The 26,134-nt window shown below is 39.6% G+C and overlaps 1 protein-coding gene across 1 annotated transcript in view; it reads right to left on the bottom strand.

Moving 5' to 3' along the window:
* The window catches only part of LOC149249809 (uncharacterized), a 208,960-nt gene that overhangs the window by 79,724 nt on the left and 103,102 nt on the right, over nt 1–26,134 (bottom strand). Inside the window, exon 3 of the mRNA XM_089458800.1 lies at nt 16,656–16,828. Within this exon, the coding sequence (XP_089314926.1) occupies nt 16,656–16,828 (173 nt within the window). The remainder of the gene's footprint in view (nt 1–16,655; nt 16,829–26,134) is intronic.

Raw genomic sequence — 26,134 nt, 5'->3', positions numbered from 1 at the left:
CCTGTTCCTTCTACAAATGGAAATAAATATATGATGACATTTATTCATGACTACACCAAAATGTGTTGGGTTTATTTATTGAAGAACAAATCTGATGCTTTTCAAACATTCAAGAACTTTCATAAATGGATTGCAAATGATGCACAATCTCATATTGGGTCTATTCGCACTGATAATGGAAAAGAATACACATCAAATGAATTTGAGAACTATCTTTGCCAACATGTGATCAAACATCAAACAACTGTGCCTTATAATCCCCAACAGAATGGTGTAGCTGAAAGAATGAATAGGACAATCTTAAATATGGTATGATCCATGCTCTTCTTCAAAAATGTAAAGATAATGTTTTGGGCTGATGTTGTTATGTGTTGCATATATAAAGAATAGATGTCCATCTAATGCTATCAGAAACAAGACTCCATATGAAATGTGGCATGGACATGTTCCTTCGGTAAAGCATCTCAGGGACTTTGGTTCCACCTGTTATGCCTTGATACCAAAGGTACATAGAAACAAACTTGGTGCAAGAAGTCGTAAGTGTATCTTCCTGGGGTATTCAAACACCTCCAAAGCATACCGTCTCTATGATGAAGTAAATAAAAAGTTCGTTGTATCTAGAGATGTAATTTTCCTTGAATCATCCAAAACTGACAATGTTGTTGAGCAGAAACTTGATAGCTTATATAGATTCGCAAAAGCAAAATCATTTCAAGAATTTGATAATCAAATTCCACATCTTGAAGGGGGGTTCCTATACTAGATCAACATGTGGAATCTTCTTCTGAAGAACACTCTCCCCCGCATGAAACTCCAACAACAGATGATGCTTTAAGTGATGTGATTGATAGAATTGGGAGACTCAATCTTGATTCAGTCCCAACTCAATCAACGGAGCAGCCTGGACCATCTGAGAAAGGTCCCCCAAAGTGGCTGACAAAGACACTTGAAAGTGTTCATCCTGATGAGGTTGGAAAGAGAGGAACTATAAATTCAAACCGGAAAAATGGAGGTGATGTAGATGACTCTAATTCACCTGTTGATATGGATGTTTCTTATGATTGTGAATTGAACTTGTCTACAAATTTTGAACCAACTTCCTTCAAAGAAGTTGCTTCTCATGATGAATGAGAAGAAGCAATGCAAAAGGAGTATGATGCCTTCATAAAGAATGGCACTCGGAAGCTGGTTGATCCTCCATTAGGAACCAAACAATTGGCTGCAAGTGGGTCTACAAGAACAAGTATAAAGTTGATGGCTCACTTGACAAGCACAAAGCTAGGCTTGTGGCAAAAGGTTTTGCACAGAAGGAAGGGGTCGATTATGAGGAGAATTTTGCCCCCACAGCAAAATGGGCTACCATCCGAACACTCTTTGCCCTGGCAGCTCAAAACGGTTGGAAAGTCCATCAAATGGATGTAAAAACTGCTTTCTTGAATGGAGATCTAAAAGAGAATGTTTTTATGTCCCAGCCTGAAGGATTTGCTGTGAAAGGACATGAACACAAAGTATGCAAACTTGTGAAGTCCTTGTATGGCCTCAAACAAGCACCGCGAGCCTGGTATGAAAACTAACTAAGCATCTTCTGAAACTCAATTTCAAACATTATGATCTTGATGATGCAACTTTATTTGTCAAGAAAGTTGGCAAAACAGTTGTATATCTTGTGGTATATGTAGATAATCTTTTGATGACAGGTAACAATGAAAGCTACATTGCATCCATAAAGAAGGAATTGGGGAAAAGTTTTGAAATCACTGATTTGGGCTATGTTCATTACTATCTTGGTATAGAAGTAACCCAACATCCGAAGTCCATATTTCTTTCTCAAAAGAAATACATTGGAGATCTGTTGAACAAGTTTGACATGACAGAATGCAATCCTCTTACTACAATGGAACAAAACTTAAAGCTCACATCTATTGAAGGAAAAGAATTTGAGGATGCAACAAAGTATAGACAGCTTGTAGAAAGTCTCAACTACCTAACTACTACCAAACCAGACATTTCGTTTGCTGTTGGAATCCTCTCCAGGTTTATGCAAAAGCCTTGTCAGGGACATTGGTCTGCTGCAAAAAGAGTTCTAAGGTACTTGAAGGGAACTCAAGACTTTGGAATCAAGTATACACAGGTGGACGACTTCAGTTTGATTGGATACTCTGATTCAGAGTTCGATGGAGACAAAGAAACTGGGGTATCTACTTCAGGATATGCTATGAGTCTTGGATCAGGCGCTGTCTCCTGGAGATCACGCAAACAATCAGTTCCAACAGATTCCACAACAGAAGCAGAATACGTGGCAGCAGCTGAAGCAACAAAAGAAATTGTGTGGCTCAGGAAAATTCTTGAAGATTTGCAGGTAAAACAAGTACAATCAACTCCACTCATGATTAACAATACCTCTACAATAAAGTTGGCCAAGAACCCAAAGTTCCATGATCGAACGAAGCACATCAATATCAAATATCATCCAATTTGACATCATGTTGAGGCCAAAACAATCTATCTCCATCATTGTTCCACTAATGAGCAAATTGCCGACATCTTCACCAAAGCACTTGGAAGAGAAAAGCTTGAACAATTCAGGATTATGCTTGGACTCACCAACATCCCTTCAGATTAAGGGGGGGGGAATGTTGACACCTAATCATCAGAATTGGGTGAATATAATAAATAAATAAGTAATATGAACAGTCATCGGGAGATGAAGTGAACAGTCTCCCTCATGTATATAATAAAGACCAACCTAAAGGAATAACATGAATTGAATTTTGTGGAGTTACTACCTGGCCTGACAGTGTATCCCTGTGGTCTTCGAATGGATAGCAGCAGAATTAAGTTTTGATACATTCTCTGAAATTTCGGTATTACGTATAGTAAAGGCTACAATTTCAGAGCTATCTAAAATGCAGAGATCAGTTCAAATTAGTAGTGAAGGAATTCTGAAGGAAGAGTCTCAGTGCCACTATAGAAGATCACAGGATGATTAAGGGTATAGATACTATGGAGATTATCTCAGTATAATCTTTGTCTCACAACGAAGAGGACTTGATAGATGATCATAAGCATGTGGCAAGGTCTCGGTACTATCACAAAGAAGATCGAAGTTGGAAGAGAATCAAAGAAGAAGGCTGACTGTCAAGAGAGCTTATGTCTTGTCTCAGAGAAGCTATTTGGTCAAGTGTCTTAGACTTGGTATTCGTCAATTGGAATCTCTATAAGAAGAATTTGTGCGAGTTTTCCTCTCAACGAGTGAGAGATTTTGGCCCTAGCTCATAGCCTACGTGTTGTGTCTCTTGTCTATTTATGTTCATGCATTGGTTATTGTTTGATGAAGAAGAACAATAATAATCTAACATGAAGATCTTAATCTAAACAAGTAAAAAGCATTCATAAGCAGTCACTAATAGAAGAGAAATCACCTGATGATAATGTCGTAGATTTCTCAACACTAACCCTCCAGAGGGCTACATTGGCACATGTAGGGTGAGCTTTGAGAGACATGGGCCTCCACAACAGCAGAGTACACTCCATGGATCCCCATAGCCATTCAGAGATTGCTCATGGTTCACCTATTGGATGAGGAGGATGCACTTGATCCATCATGCCCAGTCGGCCCCAAATCTACACCATACACTTGGCAGATGATCCAAGACTTCCACAATGATGTGGCATCACCTACACCATCATCCTATCCCTTGAGGGCGACCTACAGGCATCTTTGATTTGTTTGGAGACCCATGAGGACACTTGTGTGCCCCCACATGTCATTTGGAGCACCACAGGTTATTACAAGGGGCCAACCCCTTGTCCATTGCTTTTGAGGGTGCCATTCTTCGTTGTGGCGCCCATGGACCTCATTAGGCCTCTTAGAGGGCCCTACGACATGCATAGATTATTATTTGACCTCTTGAGAGGCTTACTTTTTCATTTGTGAGCTAGTTTGGTGGGCTTGTCACCAAAAGGTTGTATTATTAGCACATTATTTTATTTTTGGGGCTTATGTAGGCCAAGGAGGCTAATTCGAACTCCTTAGATGTGTATAAATACAAGTGAGGTGAGATCATTTCTCATCATCACTTTGGATTGGATCTCTCTCTTCTTTAGAGAATTTCGCACTTTTTGCTAGAGGATGAATTGGAGCAGTTATGGATGAATTTTGATGTATGGTTATCGGTCTATCTCCTCTTGGAGCTTCTTTATTGTCATTTGTGAATGGTTGGATATACTCTATTGCATGTAAGTATGAAATTTTGATGTTATTCTTGTTACTTTTGTCATATATGCTGGATTGAGATTTTCGTTGTTTTTAGGGTTAATTGTTGCATGCAAATTATTGCTTAATATTGTGGAATTGTCTCGATTATAAAATTCTCTCCATCGTATGGGCCATGTAGTGTGAGCGAAATCTCTTAGAGGTATAAAAGCTGCGGGATTGCTTTCACTTGACCTAGAGGGTTTGTGAAGTAATTTTGAGGCCTCCTTGACTGGGAACCAAGAAATCTTAACACGTAATCAACATAGACTCCATTCTCCCAAGTATTAAGGCACTAATCTACCAAGGGTGGTCACCAAAACTCATATTCTTTCACCTTCTCTCAAGTCTAGCCACATTGGGGTGCCTAGGGTATCAATTTCCCACCAAGCTAGCTACTGAAAAAATTCGATCTCCTAGGGTCTCTTGTGCTGGCCTTTCCTCTAGCCCTCCTCTAGATTTTAAGACATTCCGACGGTGGAATAGGGAGAAAGGCCAAGCCCTAGCTCTGGGACCAAAACTTGCCCTGCCATCCCCAAGGCTAGCACTTCCTAGGGTCAAATCAACATCTTCGAGTAATCATATTTTCTTTGATCCTTTCTCCACCTTGTCTAGGGTAAGAATATCATTGGTTGCTACATTCCTTCCTCGTACCCTAGACTGGGTCCACTTGGCCCCGTGTGGTCCCACTCCTTTGAAAGACCATTTTTCAAGAACCATTCAGGACACCAATTCTGAAAAGGATTTTAGGGATCCGGAAACTCATTCACAAGTATTATCCCATAAATCTAACCCTCAAATCCTCTCTTCCTTTCCCTAGAATACCCAGTACCTTGCTTACAAAGCAAGCAATCTTCATCCTTCAGATTCTAGGAAAGGATTATTCGATTCAATCATATCCATTGACTTATCATTCATTAGTGACTCCATACATATCGGGTCTCCTCCCATCAGTGAAAGTCCGTAAATAGAAAGGAGCCTTAGTTGAGGTGACAATGGGCTAAGACTGCATTTGTTACCCTTGGCCTAGCATTTTCCCTTTAGGGATTCCCCTTAGGTCCCCTGCTAGATTGAGTGGTAACACACCACTGCTAGGAAACTCGACCTCTGCAGATAAAATCAATCTCCCTCTAACACTGAGAAACTAGAAATCGTTGTCAAGAATTCTCTCTGGAAACTTGATCCTCAATCATTGTTGATCTCAATTGTTGGTGTCCTCTACGCTATCATTGCGCCCTTGCTCTCATTGCAAATTTGTTTGTTCAAATGTGTTCTGCAAATGCCCATTGATCTCCTCATATAATCTCTCGTTGAGCAATCAACAACCACAATCTAAGTCCAATCGATGGCTAAGATCATCTTGACCCCCCATCAAATGACTTTTCTAGAAGTCATTAGACAGAACTTGATTTGTCTCAATTAATCCCAATTAACTAACCACTTTTCCTAAGTTAGACTTGGGAAAATAATTAAACTAGATAATTAATCCTAATTAAGACATTTTTCCTTGGAAACATTTTCTGGATATTATAGAACACATGTCCGAGTAACACAAACTAACACATTCACCAACAACACTAGTTTGATCCTTTCCTTCCGTGGACTATAGTTTGACAGCTCCTCCAACCGGTCCTCATACCTCAAGCCAGTAACCATTTTGACAAGTTGTCGTTCCCTCAACAGCAAGTCAACTCAGCGCCCTCTTAGAGTTGATCCTTGTGCACACTCTGATCCAACTGCCCTTCAAAGTAGCTTTGATACCATGTTGGAATTTCCACGTACCCTAGGTCTGGTCTATGACTTAGCTATGCACAAAAACACACTAGAGATGACCAACCAAAAACAACTTTGCACAGTGGAATATAACAACAAAAAAATCAATAACAATACACAAGATTTATGGCCCAAACATATTCTTTATCAATCAATCAATAATAAAATCATAGGGCTCCCATATTAGGGACCATGGCCCTTTACAATCCCTGTACAAATACCAAATATAATACAAAATACAAGTTTTTCCTTTGACAGACACAACTATGGCTGAGACCTTATCCTTTAAGCTCTCATCTACCCATAAAAACAAGGAATATAGAACTATACTTGTTGTTGTTGTCCTTGGAAACCAGTCCAGTCAGTCCTCTTTCATTGACAAGGTCTGCTCCTTTAGACCTCTATTCAGCTTTCCTGTAGCCTTGGTTGGCTCCCTTAGGCCTATGGCTACCCTCCTTGCCTTCTGAAAGTCCTTTGGCTCACCTATTCAGATCTCATTAGCAGCTCCTTTCCTTGTTGTCTAGCCCTTAGACTAATCAACCAACCTTCCTCAAGATCTTGTTCAGGCTATTCAAGGCTTGTAGCCTCCACAACAACCCTCGGCCTCCTCTATCCTGTCCTCGGACGTCTCTCAAGTCCTTTCACTTACCTATTTAGACCTCCTCAGCAACTCATTTCCCTGTTGTCCAGCCATTATACTACTCATCCAACTGTCCTTGAGGTCTTGTTTAAGTTGTTCTAGACTTGCAACCTCCACAACAGCCCCTGTCCTCCTATGTCCTATTCTCGAACCTCTCTGCTTACCCTGTGGCCAGCCTTTCCACTTTGATCTCCCTATTTGGTCCTGCTCCATGGGCTCAACCAGTGTTCCTTGTCTTCGGTTGTCTTATGTAGGCCTCGGCGTGCACTCTTTTCTATAAGGTGTTGCTATAGTAGCCCTAAAACTCAAATCGACCTTTGCCTTTTAGGTCTGCAATCACCTAACTAAGCCTGTGGCTCCTTGTCAATCTGTGAATCAATTTGCCTTCCAAAACTAGCCCTACAATACTCGATGCCTTCCTCCTTTTGGTAGCAGCCCCCTTACCTAACCAGAACATAAAAACTTGCCTCTTTCAGCTATCTTTGCTCTTGCAGTTGTCCTTTCTTAGATTTGCAGCTAGATCACTTTAGCCTCCTCACACAAAAAAAATTGTCCTTCACTCTCTTGTGATTAGCCTATCTGTTGGCTTATATTTATATCTCTCCAATAGGTGACTTAAAAGCCCTCTTTATCCTTCAAGAGATCCCACTACACAAATTAGAATATTAAATTAATTTCCTTGGGTTCTAAGCCCACTCCTTTGCATCAAAACCCCCAAAATTGGGTACCTTGCCCACAAACTCGTATTTTTGCGGGTTTTCTCCTCACAAACCTAGCACCCAAGGCTTGTAGTACTTCCCAAGCTACCTAATTTCAACAGAAGGCCTAAGGCTATCAACGCTTCACCTGTGAGTGCCAAAATACTTCTCTAATGACCTACGTACCTGTGGGTAAGGTACCCAAGACATGGGCACATGAACCACCTGACAATCACAACATAAAGTCTAGTGAAAGCAACCAGTCATTAGGGACAATATTTAGTATTGCATCTAAGTGAACCAAGCTTGAATGTAATGGGCTATTTAACGTTTCAAATAAAGTTTCTCTTCAAAAATCAGGCCCTTGAGCTCGCAATGGTGCTTCCTCCCTATGTAGGAGTGGCTAAAGGACAACCCTATTAGGTGTTTCCAACCCCTAAGGATAAGTAACATTTCCTCAATGCACTCTTCAATTGATAGGTGTTAATGAATAATAATGATTATACGGAGAGGAGAAGACTTCATGGCCAAGTGCCATGGTCAAAGGGACCAGCGTGATGGGTATCAACATCTTGAGTGTATAGATGTGAGGAGGGAGCAATCATGGATGCATGAGTTACCAACTCGGCCTTTGTTTGTCCACCCCTCTTATGCACCTTTTACTTAGGCTTGATTCTTCTTTGTATTAGTACTCACAGCTCAAAGGGTTAGAGCTTGCTTTGAATGATATTGCAGTTGTATTACCCCTTAAGGATGATTCATTTCATTGCTCATCAAAGTTGGGACATGCAAGGGTTCCTTTTATGACGTGATAAAGCAACATGTGCTCAAGAACTAGGTGATGGCCATAATGAGTGAGGTAGAGCTCATGCTAGGCTTTCGCCCACATGCTAATGTGTATGTCCTAGCCATTTTTTACATTTTGATATTCTTTTTCTTTTTTGTGGCCATGATATGCTCTTTCTTTCTTTAGTTGCATCAAACCTCCTAGGGCAAAGTTCTAGGCCCTAACTAGGTATGAGGATGTATGGGTGCCAAATCCCAGAGAAACAATAGTCAATTGAACTCGAAGAATGGATATGAGATAAGAGCTTGTAATGTATGACAGAAATTGGTAGGTATGGAACAGGGATAGATGGAACTATGCTATCTCAATCAAGGCTTCCTAAGTAGTGCCCCTCTTATACCCATTGGGCCATTAGGGAAGTTATCATTAGACTAGGATTGAAGATTAACCCCCCATTTAAGGTGAGAGAACAAGATCACAGTCAAAACCCTTCTTCCAGTTCACCCCATAATCCATATCAAATGCCCAAATACAAACAAGCATAATCCGATTGCAAAATGAATAAAGTACCTTTTGATCAGAAGCCCGCCTTCATCCATGTGCTCTTGCCAGATGGGTGAGAAGCATATGGTTGATGTAGGTGGCGGAGAAATAATGGCATGTCATCGGCTGCATGGCTAGCCGGCTAGATGTGAAGAATGGGAGAAAAGTTCTCCTATAGGGTTACCCATTTCAATGGGTAACAATCCCTTAAACAAATAGTATCTAATGGAGAGATGGGAAGGAGAGGCACCCTATTAATTTTCAGTTAACATGTTCTTTGATTAGGTTAGATACTCCATTCAACCATATGCCCATTAATCCATTTACCAATCACATTAGACATTATATAACAGTAACTGACGAAAGAACATAAATGATAGATGCAGAAGATAGGGCAAGACAAAAAGACACGATAATATGGCTCAAGCCAGGGAAAAACCTCAAGATGGAGAAAGCCCTTGATCAAATCTTCTTATTATTATCATCAAATGTTCAGCAGAGAGAGAGAGAGTACAGTGATATAAAATAACTTGCCAATATGAAGATTAGGCAACATTGCTCTTAGATCCATTCAATCCTGTAATCTGGGCAATCTGTTCATAGAGGACAAAGCATATTGTTGTAGAAGATTGGTCTAGTTAAGGCAACAACAATCCATTGCTTTCTAAGTTGACTGATCCAAAAATCCTCCTTTCTACTACGGCCTTCCTTATTTCACATGATGTTGCCTTTCGTTGGCTTAAGGAGCTGGTGTATGACCACATTAAGGTCACTGTTGATATTATCTCTATGAATCTGGATTAGGGCTTCTGAAGCATGCTACTCCAGCCCTTGAATATCTGCAAACAGTGCAACCTCTTTCTTCTTACAAGGGCTCTATTATTTGTAGTAGTCCTAGCCTCCTTTCAAGTTTCCACACCATCCTCAACAAGCACCCGAATACTATCATATAAGGTCAACGACTTTCTGTTGTATTTCAGCTTCCTGGGCAAGTGATTCAAGGCCTGCAGTCAAGCTGTGAGAATATCTTCTAGTTGTGGCCAAACTACAGGAAGAAGTCCCATATGAAACAAGTCACAACCCATATATAAGATTGTCCTTAACCATAGTGAAGCACTGCTTCCAAACTCGGACCTGTTATGACAAAGCCCTAACCAAAACAATCCCAACCATAACCAAAATTTATCCTTCTTAATCTTCATTTCCACAGATATATCTTTTTCTTTTGATTGATGTGTCCCAAATGAGAGAGAATGCTCCTCTATATATACAATTCGGTGGAGTTGAGGGGACGTGACTTTTGATCTTCTTAAGTCGACATATAGTTGAGGCCGACCTAAATAATTTACATGAGAGAAACATAAATTCAAAATTCCACTTTTACTTATCCAAATTTGACGATCTTTAGATCGATTTTGGTCCTCTCGAAAAGAGGAATTCAATGCCACAATTATGTTCCCCAAAGGAGTTGTTTAAAGTGGAATTTGGCCCTAGTTTCCATTTTTAACACTCCTTCTCAACTAGGGAGAATTCCACCTGACAAACCATCCGTCATTGTCACTGATCATCATGCCATACTATCATCGTGAACCATCTTTGTATCTCTGCTCTGCTTTGCTCTGCATTGCTTTGCTTTGTTGAACACTGATGTAATAATGAGGAAGAATTGATCGAGAGTGAGTCACAGGACCTTACCACTCTCCCCTGACAAAAGTCAATCCAGAGGTAAAACCTCAATCAAACTTGATCCCAGATCAAGTTGAAGAACACCATGCATCCCAGTAACAGGGAGTACGGTAGTCCTCGATGTGTCCATCAGTAGTGCTATGGTCCCTAACCACTTTTCCCAACTCATTGGCCAGATGAGAGGTACTTCCCATGTGTCCCGGACTACATGGGTAGGATGATACTAAATCAATAGCAAGGAAAGAATGAATCACATCCTACTCACAATCACACATAGGGAAAGGACGAACCACATCCTACAATCACAATCACAATCACACGTAGGGAAAAGAAGAACCACATCCTACAATCACAATCACACGTAGGGAAAAGACGAACCACATCCTACAATCACAATCACATGTAGGGAAAGGACGAACCACATCCTACAATCACAATCATATGTAGGGAATGGACGAACCACATCCTACATATGCAAATCACCACAGGGCACAACAATCAATCGTAGGAAGGATCCTACACGTGGGGAAAGGATGAACCACGTCCCACCGACATGTCAACCAATAATCATAGGGAATGAGCATCCTACATGTGGGGAAAGGATGAACCATGTCCCACTGACATGTCAACAGATGCCCATATGCATCTCTCATTGGGGTAGCCACAAGAGAAGGTGAACCACTCATCCTATGCATATATCATCAACAGTGGGGGAAGGTGAACCATTCACCCTATATACATGTGTCCGCAATCGTAGGGGAAGGTGAACCACTCACCCTACACACATGTCAACCACCATGGGGTATCACAGGGGAAGGTGAACCACTCACCCTGTACACAGCACACCAATAGGGGAAGGTGAACCATTCACCCTATGGTTGCTCATAGCTCAATAAGTACCCCAAGCCCCCAGGAGCTCCTAGAGCTCAATCTTCAACCAAGGATCCCTTCATATAGGGAATAGTGCCAAGTTGTTTTTTTGAAAGTCAAGACTAGATTGATGGGAACAGAAAACATATTGATTCCAGGCAGTACTAAGCAGTCTTCTACTTGAAGAATTATCAAAAGAATAGAGATTTGCTTATTTAATCAATAAGGAAGATATCAATTTACTCTTACATGAGAGGATTTCAACAAACCTCATATCTCCCTCTGAACATCACAAAAGTTATGCTTGCTCGGAGCATATTCATTAAGCTATCTGTACCCTTATATTTATCCTTAGGACTGAACACAAAAGTCAGCCAACCATGTTGTCTCTTAGGTAACAAGGATATCATCTTTAGAGTCATCATGACATGGTTATCTTTCTTGAAATAATCTATAGCTCCCTCTAAAGCCTAATGTTAGATGGTCATTTCTCTGATGAGCTTGCTAAGTGATCTCAGCCACGTGCATTGACTTACTCAATCTACTGTAAGGACGATCTTGACTCATGACTTTTCTCTGCCTTCTGAATTTCATCATCTTTCTTTGAATTGAGGAAGTATAACATCAACTACTGCTAGATTCAAATCATCTGTTGCCAGAACCTTTCCTAACCAGGATATTCCTCCAAAGGCTAGTCTTATAGCTACTTCAGTACTTCATCAAGAGTCCTTTATGCAAAATGCCAAGGACAATGTGCAGGAATAGATCTGACCTTAAATACATCAGTTTGTCGTATCTTGTTCACAACTTCAATTGTGAACAAGATCCATTGTTAATGCTTCTCATTGATGACCTGCCATGCTTGATGTTAGAATTTCTGAACATAATTGCTGCAAATGGATAGAAATGTTGAACTGAAATAAAGTAACTGTGCTATCCAACACACAACTGTGAGACCATCTACTACAGAGATGCTAATACGACAGTGATACCAAATGAAGCAGAATAACCAAATCATGAGAACGATATACATAGAACAGTGAGTGGAGGGTCGAGCCTTCTATTTCCAGGAATTTCAAACTGTCTTAAATTACAGATGGAGAATGAAACCACCTGTAAATGAGCTTAATGAAACCCTTAAAAGAATGAAGCAAACTTCCAGTCCATAAATTGATTTGGAGATATATATGGTAGGCCCATTTACAATGATTACTACAAACCCCTTCAAATGCATCATGATCTTTAGACAAAGAAACTCTTACAACTGAATTTTGATACCCCAACTACACACATACCTTTGCTGCTGCTTCAATTTTCAATATTTTGACTGAGTAGATTTTTGTACCTTTACAGTGTTGCAAAAACACTCTTACTGACAAATGTTGCTATAGAAGAATTATAACAGTGAAACCTCCTTAAATGATGAAAGCCTGTCTCACTTCAAATCCTTACTGCATAACTATGAAGTACTGATGACAACAAATGCCCATAAGTATGCCACAGTAGAGTGCATTGATTATGTCCCTTACTGCTTGATACTGCTAAAGATTAAGCAAGAAGAGGGCTTAAAAGAAATATCTATATTGGTTTGTTGCAAAGGTTGTCTGCTTCAGGTATATGTTACTTTTAGTTGCATACATGTTCAATGATATACTTTATACTAATGCAACAGCACAGATTTAGAACTAGAATTTTCGTACAATTATTCACAATTGTAAACATACCTCTGTCTATTCAATACGCTGCCCTAGAGTCATCTTGGTCTTGCTGCTACAGTCTACCTCTGTCAGAATCTTGACAAAGATGACTTATTTAAACTTTCATGCTCACGTAGATCTAAAGGTAATAGCCAATCAACTTGCGAGTTGCAGGATGGTATAATGAATCAGTTCTCTCTTAAGGAGGCCACAGAGTTATGTTAATGACAAGGTTGTCATGCTTCAATCAGCGAGCAAGTTCAATATGCCACAGGGTTCAGATATGAGCCTTCCAAATAATAATAACTAAGTCTGCATAATTACTGCAACTTTCACCAACAAGAATACACTATAATTTCACCGCAACAATGATCTTCAAGGAGGCCGAGAGATTGTGTAAAATGACCATCGAGTGCCCAGTGTTGACTAATCAAACCTACCTGTGCTCAGATTATCGATAACCTTGTTTTAGGGATACCTTCAACATAACCATAATCTGTCTCTTTAATTTATATGATCCTTCTTTAACTTTTCTCATACGCAATCCCTCAGCCTTATTCCTGCAGCAAGTCAGATGATTTGATCCTTCAAGTAAGGCATCATAGTGACTTGACCCTATCGCAGAAAATTTCTATCTTCAAAGCGAAATATCCTTCCAAAACCAGAGGCACTGAGGAGTCAAACCAGGGATAGAGAGAATAGGTGCTGAACAGTTGATACTAATCAGTGATCATGGTGATCATGCTCAGAATTTGATGGAGAAATTTTAGATTCTGGGACCCTTCTGAAATATGTTTTGGTCTAGGATTTGGTACTCTTGATCGATGTCCAGGACTGTAACTTCTTAGGAAAGAATCTCAGCTTCAAAAGTAATGCTAGAATGAATGCAAGCCTATGCCTGTTATCTGAAGCATTCCAGATATCTCCTGCACTTGATCAGTCCTCTAGAGATGAGAACAGTACTTCAAAGAAAGATCTGTAGAGGAATGACCTTACCTCCAAGGATCATAGAAAATATCTTTCCATAAGCTTACGATGATGATACAGTCTTGCTGAGTAGGATTGTTATAAAGTACAGGAACATACCTTGATGTCTTCCAACTTTTGCCCGTGATAGTTGAATATGTTTAGGATTGGGGCCCATGTTTACTGATTAGGGCTTGAAGAAGGCCTTAAGAAATAACCCAAATTTGAACTCTGACTTGATTTACCACAGAGAGTTGGAGGTATCAATGAAATTCTTTAGTGATTGCAATCTCTTTAAGCTTGGGCTTGTCCTCACCTGAGCTCTGATTCCATGTTAATTTTCAGTTAACATGTTCTTTGCTTAGGTTAGATACTTCATTCAACCATATGCCCATTAATCCATTTACCAATCACATTAGACATTATATAACAGTAACTGACGAAAGAACATAAATGATAGATGCAGAAGACAAGCCAAGACAGAAAGACATGAGAATATGGCTCAAGCCAGGGAAAAACCCCAAGATGGGGAAAACCCTTGATCAAATCTTCTTATTATTATAAACAAATGTTCAGCAGAGAAAGAGAGAGAATATAATTATATAAAATAACTTGCCAATATCAAGATCAGGCAACATTGCTCTTAGATCCATTCAATCCTGTAATCTGGGCAGTCTGTCCATAGAGGACAAATCATATTGCTATAGAAGATTGGCCTGGTTAGGGCAGCAACAGTCCACTTCTTTCTAAGTTGACTGATCCAAAAATCCTCCTTATTTCACATGATGTTGCCTTTCGTTGGCTTAAGGAGCTGGTGTATCACCACATTAAGGTCACCGTTGATATTATCTCTGTGGTTCTGGATTAGGGCTTCTGAAGCATGCTGCTCCAACCCTTGAATATCTGCAAACAGTGCTGCCTTTTTCTTCTTACAAGGGCTCTATTATTTGTAGTAGTCCTAGCCTCCTTTCAAGTTTCCACGCCATCCTCAACAAGCACCCGAATACTATCATATAAGGTCAGCAGCTTTTTGTTGTATTTCAGCTTCCTGGGCAAGTGATTCAAGGCCTGCGGTCAAGTTGTGAGAATATCTTCTAGCTGCGGTCAAACTACAAGAAGAAGTCCCATACGAAACAAGTCACAACCCATATATAAGATTGCCCTTAACCATAGTGAAGCACAGCTTCCAAACTCGGACCTGTTATGACAAAGCCCTAACCAAAATAGTCCCAACCATAACCAGAATTTATCCTTCTTAATCTTCGCTGCCACAGAGATATCTTTTTCTTTTGACTGATGTGTCCCAAATGAGAGAGAATGCTCCTCAATATATACAATTCGGTGGATTTGAGGGGACGTGACCTTTGATCTTCTTAAGCCGACATATAGTTGAGGCCGACCTAAATAATTTACATGAGAGAAACATAAATTCAAAATTCCACTTCTACTTATCCAAATTTGACAATCTTTAGATCGATTTTGGTCCTCTCGAAAAGAAGAATTCAATGCCACAATTATCTTCCCCAAAGGAGCCGTTCAAAGTGGAATGTGGCCCTAGTTGCCATTTTTAACACACCTCTTACTTCCCTCACCCACTGACAACTGCTCCAAACCCTAATAAGGTTTCACCTTCTAAGAGGAGGACAATGCAAGTTAGTGGATGGCCATAATAAAGAGGTCCACAGGTGGTGGAAAAGAGTGGAGCCATCTTAGAGTGGAGCGAAGATGGCTCTAGTGGATAACAAGGGTTGTGAAATGGAGGTCAGACCTCTTGGCTCATGGACACTAATTCCCTTGGCAGCAACTCTTGGCATAGTGGCAGAAACAACTCCTTTTTGTTTCCCTTTGTTCATGTCCAATCTGTGTTATCTTTTCTCATGGAAGTGGTGATTGGCTTGATTCAAAATAATTAGCTCTGAAGGTTGTACCAATGACTTTAACCTGTGACAACTTCAACATGAGACCTTTGGAGATAGGGTTTTCTCTACCAGCACATGTTGCACCCATGCACGGTGTTGGTGTTTTATTGAGGGTTTGTATATGAAGCAAACATGTCTAGGGAAGGCCTTGTGGGGTCAGCCCTTGGGGCTTGATGGCAATTTGTAAGGGAGCTATTATGTCTTGTTGTGGTCAAGTATGCGATCTATGGTCTTGCTTGGCCAGTAGTTCCATCTCAATTAATGTCGATCTCCCTCTGTGGTATGGCAGCTAAAGTTTTGTCAATTATTGTCATTTTTTTTTGCTTGATGTAACCCTGCAAGTGTGTCCTCCCGAGTCCCTACACACTTGGAAGTTGGTGTCGGTCTATGGGGAAATGTCTCAATTGTGATCTTTGCATGAGCATGTGGAAGCTGCAATTCCAACCCTCTTTTCTTGCACAAAGCTCTCTATATTCTTGTTTTAATAGCAGAGTTTAAGGAGGCTTTCAGAAAAAACAAATAGGATCATACACCTCATCTTGGAAGCAAACTATGAACCTTATAAACACATTTATCATTCAATCATGAGAAAATTTGCTACTTATGTAACTCTTGGCTTAGAAAAATATACAAGAGAACAAGTGATACATGAAGAAAACTATATAAAGAAATGAACAATAATTTTGTGGTGGTCGTCTAAGCAAAAAGTGGGTATTTTGTGTGCAAATGGCTTATTCGGTCATAAAGAAAGTAAAGAACCTGATGGCTTTGAGTTTGATATATTTGCCAAAAGTTAATTTTCAGTAGGGAATAGAACATACAAATTTGGGGGTTTGGGTGTGGGCATTTGAGCAGATGATATAGCCACTGATGGGCTTCCACTTGATGGCACAGTTTTATTATTCTCATTTGATGCCTTTGAAAGTTCTTCATTCATTTCCTTATCTCGGACTGCTTCACGTTTTATTTCTTCAACTGTTTTCCCTGCCAAGAACTACAAAGTGAACATGTGAAAAAATCAGAATGCGTTTCTAGATTGGCTAATTTCCACAAAGGAACTTAACTTATTGCCTAATTCAATCACCATTAGATTCATCAACAAAGGGTCAAAAAATAAAAGATGTAAAATAATGTTTGCCTAGCACCGGGAATTCTTACAAAATTCATCTGCATTGAAATTGAGCAATCAACAATCATATGTAAATATCACTTTCAACTGAGAAAGGAACAAGAAAACTCAGTTTCTATATTCTTTGTTAAAGCTTTCAAATGAGAGATTCTCAATCAAAGAGACATTACATGCATTACTAGTTTCAGAAATAGGATTTGTACCTTGACAATTTTTGGATCTCATATGCAATAAACAGACATTTACTGTAAGGCCATTAAAAGAGATGTAACAATACATTAAAATAGAACTAAAATCATGATGTCCATCTGTGAGAAATAGTGAAATAACGTAACTGAATTTCAGTAACATAGATAAGGTTCTAAATATATGTGATATCTATATGTTAGACATATCTCACAATACAATGAAAATATCAATTACTCAATTAAATGGATGTCTATATTCAACTATGCAGCAGTTTCGCATGACATGACATAGAATCCAAAGAATATTAGTTGGCTAATGGTACTGGTAAATTTTATAAAGTTGCTTCCATTTTCTCAAGATTCATATAGCTGGGCTTAACTAGGTCACATTCATGTGGAATCTGTAAAAAAATCACTTTTATTTGATTTGTCAAAGAATAGGATAAGCCAGGGCTAATTGGAGTAGTATGTTTCCATGCATATCAAGCTATTTTTAAATGATCCACAACTGCTCTTCAACAAAACTTGATCATTGAGGAGGTAATTGGATTTGGAAGACATATTTCCAAGCACGAGCCAATAATTCAAGTAACATATAATCAGCAGATGCAGATCCAAATTATTAAGTAAAAGATTTAAAGAAAATAATCAAAAAGACAAGGGATTGACTACTTACTGAGCATCATGACTGCTTATTAAGTTATTGGATGTAACACCATGACTGCTTACTGTGTCATTAGATAATGATGTATTAGGGCTTATATAATCAAGAAGACAGGACTTTGACTACTTACTGTATGAAACAGCATGTTGGATGCACTAATGAAAGGTCCCCTGCCATACTCAATTTCCTCGTCTCCTGCTCACAACAAACGGTGCTTCTGAAATTACTAGAGCATCCAATTGGGTGTAGGATGCACAATCATTACTTGAGGTTTTGCATGAGGTTGTTCTGGAGGTTGGGGACCTGAGGTGGAGAAGATTGTACAGGTCATCAAAGAAATTGCCTCTAACTATGTTATTGGTGGTAAGTCGTTGGAGGATAGACACTCAACCATTTTATGGAAACCTTAGACCTCATGCTTGAGGGTATAGGAACATTCAACTGGGTGAAAAAGGTTGTAGATCAGGCCAAGTTCATTAGCAAATACGTCTACAACCACACATGGAATTGAACTTGATGAAAACACAGAGGACATGGAGCCTGTTAAGACCCCCAACACTTGTGTAAGATGTTTTTTTCCCTAATGAGTGGATTAGATCTCATTAAAGTATCAAGGCTGCTGGAAAAGACAGCCATGAGAAATTTTGACACCATGTTTTGGTCTACAGCATCAAAGATTGTCAAAGTTGTCGAGCTTCTTGTTAAGGCGTCACAGATGGTGCATGCAGTATGGCCACAGGTTATATTTATAATGCCATGGATCAAGACAAAGAGCAAAAAGGTTGACCTACAATGATTAAAAAAAATATTGCATCTACCCATTTGGAAGATCATTAATAATGGATAGAACAACCAATTCCATCAGCTGCCAACTAGGTATTCCCTGGCCATGGGTTACATTCATGAGGCCATGGATCAAGGCAAAGGCCAAATTACCCACCATTTTGTGGGTGATATCCCTAGGAGAAATTTTTCCTCCAAGATGGTCCTCAACTGGTAGCCAGCAGCCCCTTGCAGCCACCAACTAGCTCGCTGTGCCATTTCTCCACCACCTAAGCCAGCCATGTCGTCCCCCACCCATTTGCCATGATCATATGTTTGAAGGTGGGCCTCTCTATTGGAAAATGTAACTAGGTTCGGTCTTCATGTAATGTATTTGAGTCATCATGTAATGTACTTGTCAAAGGAATAAAGAAAAGAATTATTATTATTATTGTGACTTATTAAAGCATCGGTTTCATGCTTGGGTCAATGGGTCACCATGTTTTAGGTCAAAGTCCCCATTGAGGACTTCTAGGATTTATTATGAGTCAATAGAGTCATTGTACTTTTAAGGAGACCTTTCTTGAACTTTTGAATCATGTAAAAAGGTTAAGTATTGAGTCAAATATGATTTATGTATCCTCCACACCAAATCAGCCTAAGGACACTTATTCGGCCCACAAGAAGCCCCTATAAATACAAGCTAGTCGAAGTCATTTGGAGCATCACTCTCTCACAAAAAGTTCGATATCTCTTGTAGCTAGGAAAAGTGCGAAGTCTGTTGCTGGGAAGCCGAAGTGAGTGCGAGTTTGGGGAAGTCTAAGAGAAAGGAAAAATCGAAAATTTGGTGCCTCTGTCTCTCTATTGCATGCCCTGGATTGGGAGATCAAAGAACTCCAAGTTTCACTATTGCCGGAAGTTGCTGCCTAGTCCAAGTTGCTGGAATGGGGTCGAAATTCTGGGAGGCTGACTTGGTGTGGAAGGAAGGTCTGGTCTTGGTCTAGGGTGAAGAGTCTCAAAGAATACTATTGAAAGGAAGAATTTCTTGACAGAGTTTTCCCCTCGAGGGGTTTTTGCCCTAGCATAGTGCCTACATCTGGTGTTTATTGTTTTATGTAATACTGCTTTGGTAATTGCTTCATGAACTAAAAGAAAGAAGATATAAAGAATGGTAATAACAAGAAACATCACAAGTAATTATCAAGAATAAGAAAATCTTTCTGCCTTTCTGATTTTCTAACATGGTTTCATAGCTTTGGTGAAGAAGGAAGAAAAAGGCAATCTCAAGCACTTGATCAAGGAACCATTCAAAAGGATTATCTCAGGGAAGGAGTCTACTATATTCAAGGAAGATGTCTAACACAATCAAGGGAAAGAACAAACTTGAAGGGGCCTCAAACTACAGGTCCTGGAAGAAGAGGATAAACCTCATCCTTGAAAAGAATAAGGTTCTAGACTTGGTCAAAGGAAAAGTAAAGAAGCCTATAGAGGATTCTAGTGATGCTGACAAAGTGAAATTCAGGGAACTAGAATTGGTGGCCATGACTCTAATGGTAGAAGGAATAAAGGACAACCTTGTCCCATTCATAGCTAACATCGATCATGCTCAGGAAATGTATGAAGCCTTGTCAAAGTTATTCACTATTAAGAACATTGGTTAAGTAGCAAGTTTGAAGAATGAGCTAAGGACCACAAAGATGACTAAAGAAGACACAGTGGCCTCTTTCTTTGTGAAGATAGCAAGAATCAGGGATGATCTTTTGGCCATTGATGAAATTGTTCCAGACAAAGAACTCGTGATCACTGCCCTATTAGGGTTACCACCTTCTTGAGGTGCATTTGCTCCGGGACTTAACAGTAAGAAGGTAACTCCAATCTTTGAAGAACCATGGACTGCCTGCAGTCAGGAAGAAATAAGGATCTCATTCGCTGCCAATCCTGAAGGAGTATCAAATGCCTACATTTCTCAACATAAAGGAAAGAAATCGAAAGGACCAAGGAAGAAGGTTGACATGTCCAAGATAGAATGCTATCAATGCTATAAGAAGGGTCACTACAAGAGTGATTGTCCCGACAATCCAAAGAATAAGAAGAGATAGAGATCATGCTAACTTTGCTGAGGAAGGAGACCCAAAGAAAGCCAAGCCCGAAGAATTTGACAGTAGGGACTTACACTACTAAGTCCTTTGCTTGTAGCTTTAGATATCTTGTTTTATAGGTTTTAGAATTTATAGGTTTTTAACATATTTTGGAAAAGACATTTTTATTGTTCTTATAGTTTGTAGGTATCCCTCAAGCTTTGGAGGGAGCCCCCAACAACTCCCAAAGATAAGAATCTCGTCTCTTTTCAGTTTTTGGTTGCATGTACTTGTTTAAGTTTTGATTATATTAATACTAATCACCATTCTCCCTCTATTGTCTTGATTAGGAGAACATCTGATATATCCTCAAGGAGTTTGAAGAGAGCCACCCAAGAAAAGGTTGGTCTAGAAACAAAGGTATGCCTTAAACTATAATACATTGATTTCTTTATATTAAAGGTTTATTCATTTGACAATCTATTACCAACATTCTTATGTCTAGCTATATTGAATCATAATGATTCTTGTTTTGGGTGATTCATCTCTTGATAAATTTACCCACCCCCCTCATATTCTTAACTGATTTTGTAGAACCCTAGACAAGTTCTGGAAAACCCTAACTAAAGGGTATACAAATGTGAATGTCTGAAACCCTACACTGCTTAGGGATATTATGAAATGTTGTTTGAAGTTTTTATTGATGATGTCATGTTTGGGATTTTGGTATAATCTGGAAAACCTAACTTGTTAGGGTTGAATGATAAGGTCTAAATTCTCAATCCTTTGAAGTTTTGGTAATGTTAGGTTTGCTATGTTCCTATGTTGAAACCCTAACTCATTAGGGTTTGGTTGAATGTGTAAGCAAGACCCTTATAATGTCTTAGAAATGATTTCCTTGGTATGTATGTGTTTGTCTGATCAAACCCTAGTCCAATCAAGCTTGTTATATGTCTAACTTCTATTGATTTTTGTGAAAGTTGGGTTTGACTAACACATGACATGAAATACCTTTGCATGATGATGAAACCCTAGGCATATATAGATATGTCCTTTTGGTCAAAACCCTAGTTTGGTCTAGCTCATATGTATTAATGTTGTCGGGCATGATATGGTAGATATGTGTGTTGACCTGGTTGTTGATAGTCATAAGTCTTAGGATTTAATATAAGTCCTTGTATGAGATTCTAGGATGATGATATTTGGAAATCTAGGGTTTTGCAGCTAAACCCTAGTAGGAAGTAAATTCTCTAGTATGTGTAATATAACAATCTGAGATCTGTTTAATGATTGTTGAGATTGTGAAAATGGAATCCTAGGGTTTTGGAGTTGAACCTTAGTAAAAGTAAAAATCTCTGATGTATGATGACTATATGATAATTTGAGATTTGTGTAAGATTGTTGAAATTTGAGTTTTGGTTGAGATTGATGGTTGATCAGAAATCTAGGGTTTGTAACTAACCCTAGTGGAAGCTAGTCATGTTAATGACTAAGCTGTGATTGAAATCTAGGATTTGTATGAAACCCTAGTGGAAAATCTAACATATGAATTCTGAAAGTTGTTAGATGCTTTGATGATCTATATTTGTTTGAATTGTTTCTAAGGTTTGCTATGAGGAAAGGTATGTCATACCTTTGGAAGAAACATTGAAACCCTAGATGGAATGTAAATTGTCATGAAGTGGTCTAGGTTTTATGACAAAGTCCCTAGCAAGATGTTGAAGAGTATTTATCTCTTGTTTTGGTATCTAATATATGTAAGGTTGAAATGCTTCTGTGATTCTGTAATGGATAACTTCATGCTTCTATAGTTTTGGTTATACTTGCTATCTAAGTTGTGCCAGTACACAATCTTCAATATGGTAAATATGTTTGTTGATGTGATAAGCATGATGAGGATGATAATAACTCTGATGAAATGCTTGGAAACCACGAAAGATTCTCCAATGAAGAATAGAAGAAGTTGACCTCCCTAAGGAAGCCTAAGATCTCCCTAAGATTACGAGGGAGTTTGGATAAAGAGATGCTCCCTGGTTGAGAGGGAGGGCATAGCTTGGTTTTGATTGATGAATGAATTTCGGAGGATATGTTGCTACAAGAGAAGTAGGAAAGGAAAGTGTATGATTGAGGAATCTTCTGTCAAAGATTCAGTTGATAGTCCTATTGAGTTAAGGTGCAACATCTAAAATGACCCTAGAGGTTTGTATTTGATTATTATTGATAGGGGTTGTGTTTTTACAGGTGAATCTCTCGAAGTTTTTGATAGCATGTTGGTCACCAATCAGTTTGATTGGGAGAGATTGGTCATCCTTGATCTGTTGGATCAAGGGGTGTTGAGGCTTTGTGAGTAAAGCATTGCCTGGGAGGACATCTGGCCAACACTTTGTGTTGATATCCCGAAGTTGGAAAGGTGGTGTTGGTTATTGAGCTCTGTTTTTGGATACACACCTGGATCTTTGGGTTGGTGATTAGCAAGTAAACCTGATCATACCTAGAGGGGCTGAAAGCTTGAGTCCACCTTATTCCCACTTGGATAGATTTCCCTGGTTAGGAAACTAGTCCATGGCATTGTGGTGCCTAAATTGTTGAGAGACCAATGGATAGATTGCCTTGGTCAGGAATCTAGTCCATGGCATTGCAGTGCCTAAAGTTCATCACGGTTCATATAGTTTGAGATCTTCCATTGTACTTGTATATGATGAATACCTCCCTGGTTAAGAGGGAGTGTTGGAAAATGTAACTAGGTTTGGTCTTCATTAAATCTATTTGAGTCATCATGTAATGTACTTGTCAAAATAATAAAGAAAAGAATTTTCATTATTATTATTGTGACTTATTAAAGCATGGGTTGCATGATTGGGTCACCATGTTTTAGGTCAAAGTCTCCATTGAGGACTTCTAGGATTTATTCTGAGTCAATAGAGTCATTGTACTCTTGGGCTTTTGAATCATGTAAAAAGGTTAAGTATTGAGTCAAATATGATTTATGTATCCTCCACACCAAGTCGGCCTAGAAGAAGATCAAGTCGACCTAAGGACACTTATTCGACCCACAAGAAGCCTATAAATACAAGCTAGTCGAAGTCATTTGGAGCATGACTCTCTCACAAGAAGTTCATTATCTCTTGTAGCTGGAAAGTGTGAAGTCTGTTGTCGGGAAGCTGAAGTGAGTGCAAGTTTGGGAAGTCTAAGGAGAAAGGAAAAATCAAAATTTTGGTGCCTCTCTCTCTCTCTGTTTCGTGCCCTGGATTGGGAGATCGAAGTATTCCAAGTTTCACTGTTACTGGAAGTTGTTGCCTAGTCGAAGTTGTTGGAAAGGGGTCAAAAATCTGGGAGGCTGACTTGGTGTGGAGGGAAGGTCTGGTCTTGGTCTAGGGTGAAGAATCTCAAAAATTACTATTGAAAGGAAGAATTTCTTGACTGGGTTTTCCCCTCGAGGGGGGTATTGCCCTGGCATAGTACCTACATCTGGTCTCTATTGTTTTATTTGATGTTGTTTTGGTAATTGTTTGATGAAAAAAAAGAAAGAAGATATAAAGAATCGTAATAACAAGAAACATCACAAGTAATTATCAAGAACAAGAAAATCTTTCTACCTTTCTAATTTTCTAACACTCCCGAACCTAAAGGTGTGCCTTGTCATTTGCTAATTGAGTATTATAGTCTGTTTATCATGGATAAATGTATTAAGAGGGGGATTCGGTGGAAAGAATGGTCTAGGTTTGTGCTCTTGTCCCCTAGACCCCTTTTTGGATGTTAACCTTGGATTTTAGTCCTGTGGGATCTCTTTTATTGACCATTTGGCTTTAGGGATGGTAATTCATGGGAAACCATGATTTTGATTGCGTGGTCCTGCTCCCTCATCCACATATGTTGCCCCCTTTCCACTCATTATAACCCCATTCATCATTTCTCCCACCTGGGTCCATATAGGGTTAGCTCTCCCCTTCCCCTTGCCCACACCTTTGATGCCGCGGAGGTTGATGCAGCTAAAAAAAAAGTAAAAACATAATTGGCCACATTCAACAAGAAATGTACCACAAAATGCAAAAGATGGACAGGACAAACACATTTAGCACGTGGGCAAAAGCCAATACATAAGCTCTACCCCGTCATCATGGCCATCACCCTCGTTCCTACAAGCTCTATGAGCCTCCTTCATCATATAGGAACCCACGATTGTCCCAACTCCTAGGACAATCATATAGGAACCCAAGATTGTCCCAATCCACTGATATATCTCATACATCATGCTCTTACCCCTTGAGCCCCGAGCAGTTAATTAAAGAAAAATCATAAAAAGGCAAAAGGCATATAAAGAAGGGTGGAAAAATCAAGGTCGGGGCACCTCATGTACCACGATTGCTCCCTCCTATACATTATATACCCAAGTGTGGGCTTCCCCTTTACTAGCTACCCTTGAGGCTTGTACCCTAGCATGTGGCCCAAGGTTGCCCCTTTTCATTGCCCCTTTTCATTCCCTACTCCATTCATCCCTCTACCACATGCCACCACCTTTTGAAGGATGTACCTTGGACATATTATCCCCTTTAGAAGTAGAAACCACTTAATAGGATACTTGGTTAACCCCATTTGGAGCTTGTAGACATTAGCATGTCAAAACCCATTATGGAAAGGCATGCCATTATGAAGTCCCCACCTGTTGTCCATGATTTGTAATATTTTTTACTCGACTTCCTTGATGACTTGTTGTACTAGAAGGCTAGAGGACGCATTAGATCTTATGCCAGATTGCAGGTGGTCTCCATCTTGGGTTTGGTCTCCCTATACGTGGTCCCATCCCTCTAGAGGGCTACATTAGCACATGTAGGGTGTGTGTTGAGAGCCATGGGCCTCCACAATAGTAGACAGCACTCCATGGATCCCCATAGATGTTCAGAGATTGCTCAAGACTCACCTATTGGACAAAGAAGATGCGCATGGTTCACCTTTGCCTAGCCAGCCCCACAGATGTACCATGCACTTGGCAAATGACCCAAGATTTGTATATTGATGTGGCATCACTTACACCATCATCTGAGCCCTTACATATGGTCTACAGGCATCTTCGACTTACTTGGAGACCCATGAGGTCACTTGTATGCCCTCACAGCCATTGGGAGCACCACAGGTTTATTATGTGGAGAGCAAGGGGCCAACCCATTGTCCATTACTTTTGGAAGTCCAACTCATCATTTTGGCACTTATGGACTTCATCGGGCCTCTTAGAGAGCCCGATGACATGCATCATTGATTATTCAACCTCTTGGGAGGCTTATTACTTTATTTATGAGCTAGTTTGGTGAGCTTGTCACCAATAGATAGTAATTTGCACATTATTTTAGTTGTTGGGCTAATGTAGGCTCAAATTAGGTAATTTGAACTCCTAATGAGTTTATAAATAGGAGAAACATGAATTCATTTGTATCATCACTTGGATTGGATCATTCTCTCTCTAGAGAATTTCGTGTTTCTTTCT

This window comes from Pinus tabuliformis, chromosome 7, assembly GCF_031772625.1.
Source record: "Pinus tabuliformis cultivar Carrire ecotype Pingquan chromosome 7, CPIR1, whole genome shotgun sequence".
Taxonomy (NCBI): domain Eukaryota; kingdom Viridiplantae; phylum Streptophyta; class Pinopsida; order Pinales; family Pinaceae; genus Pinus; species Pinus tabuliformis.
The sequence above is the reverse complement of the archived record's forward strand: the minus strand, read 5'-3'. Positions and strand labels throughout refer to the sequence as shown.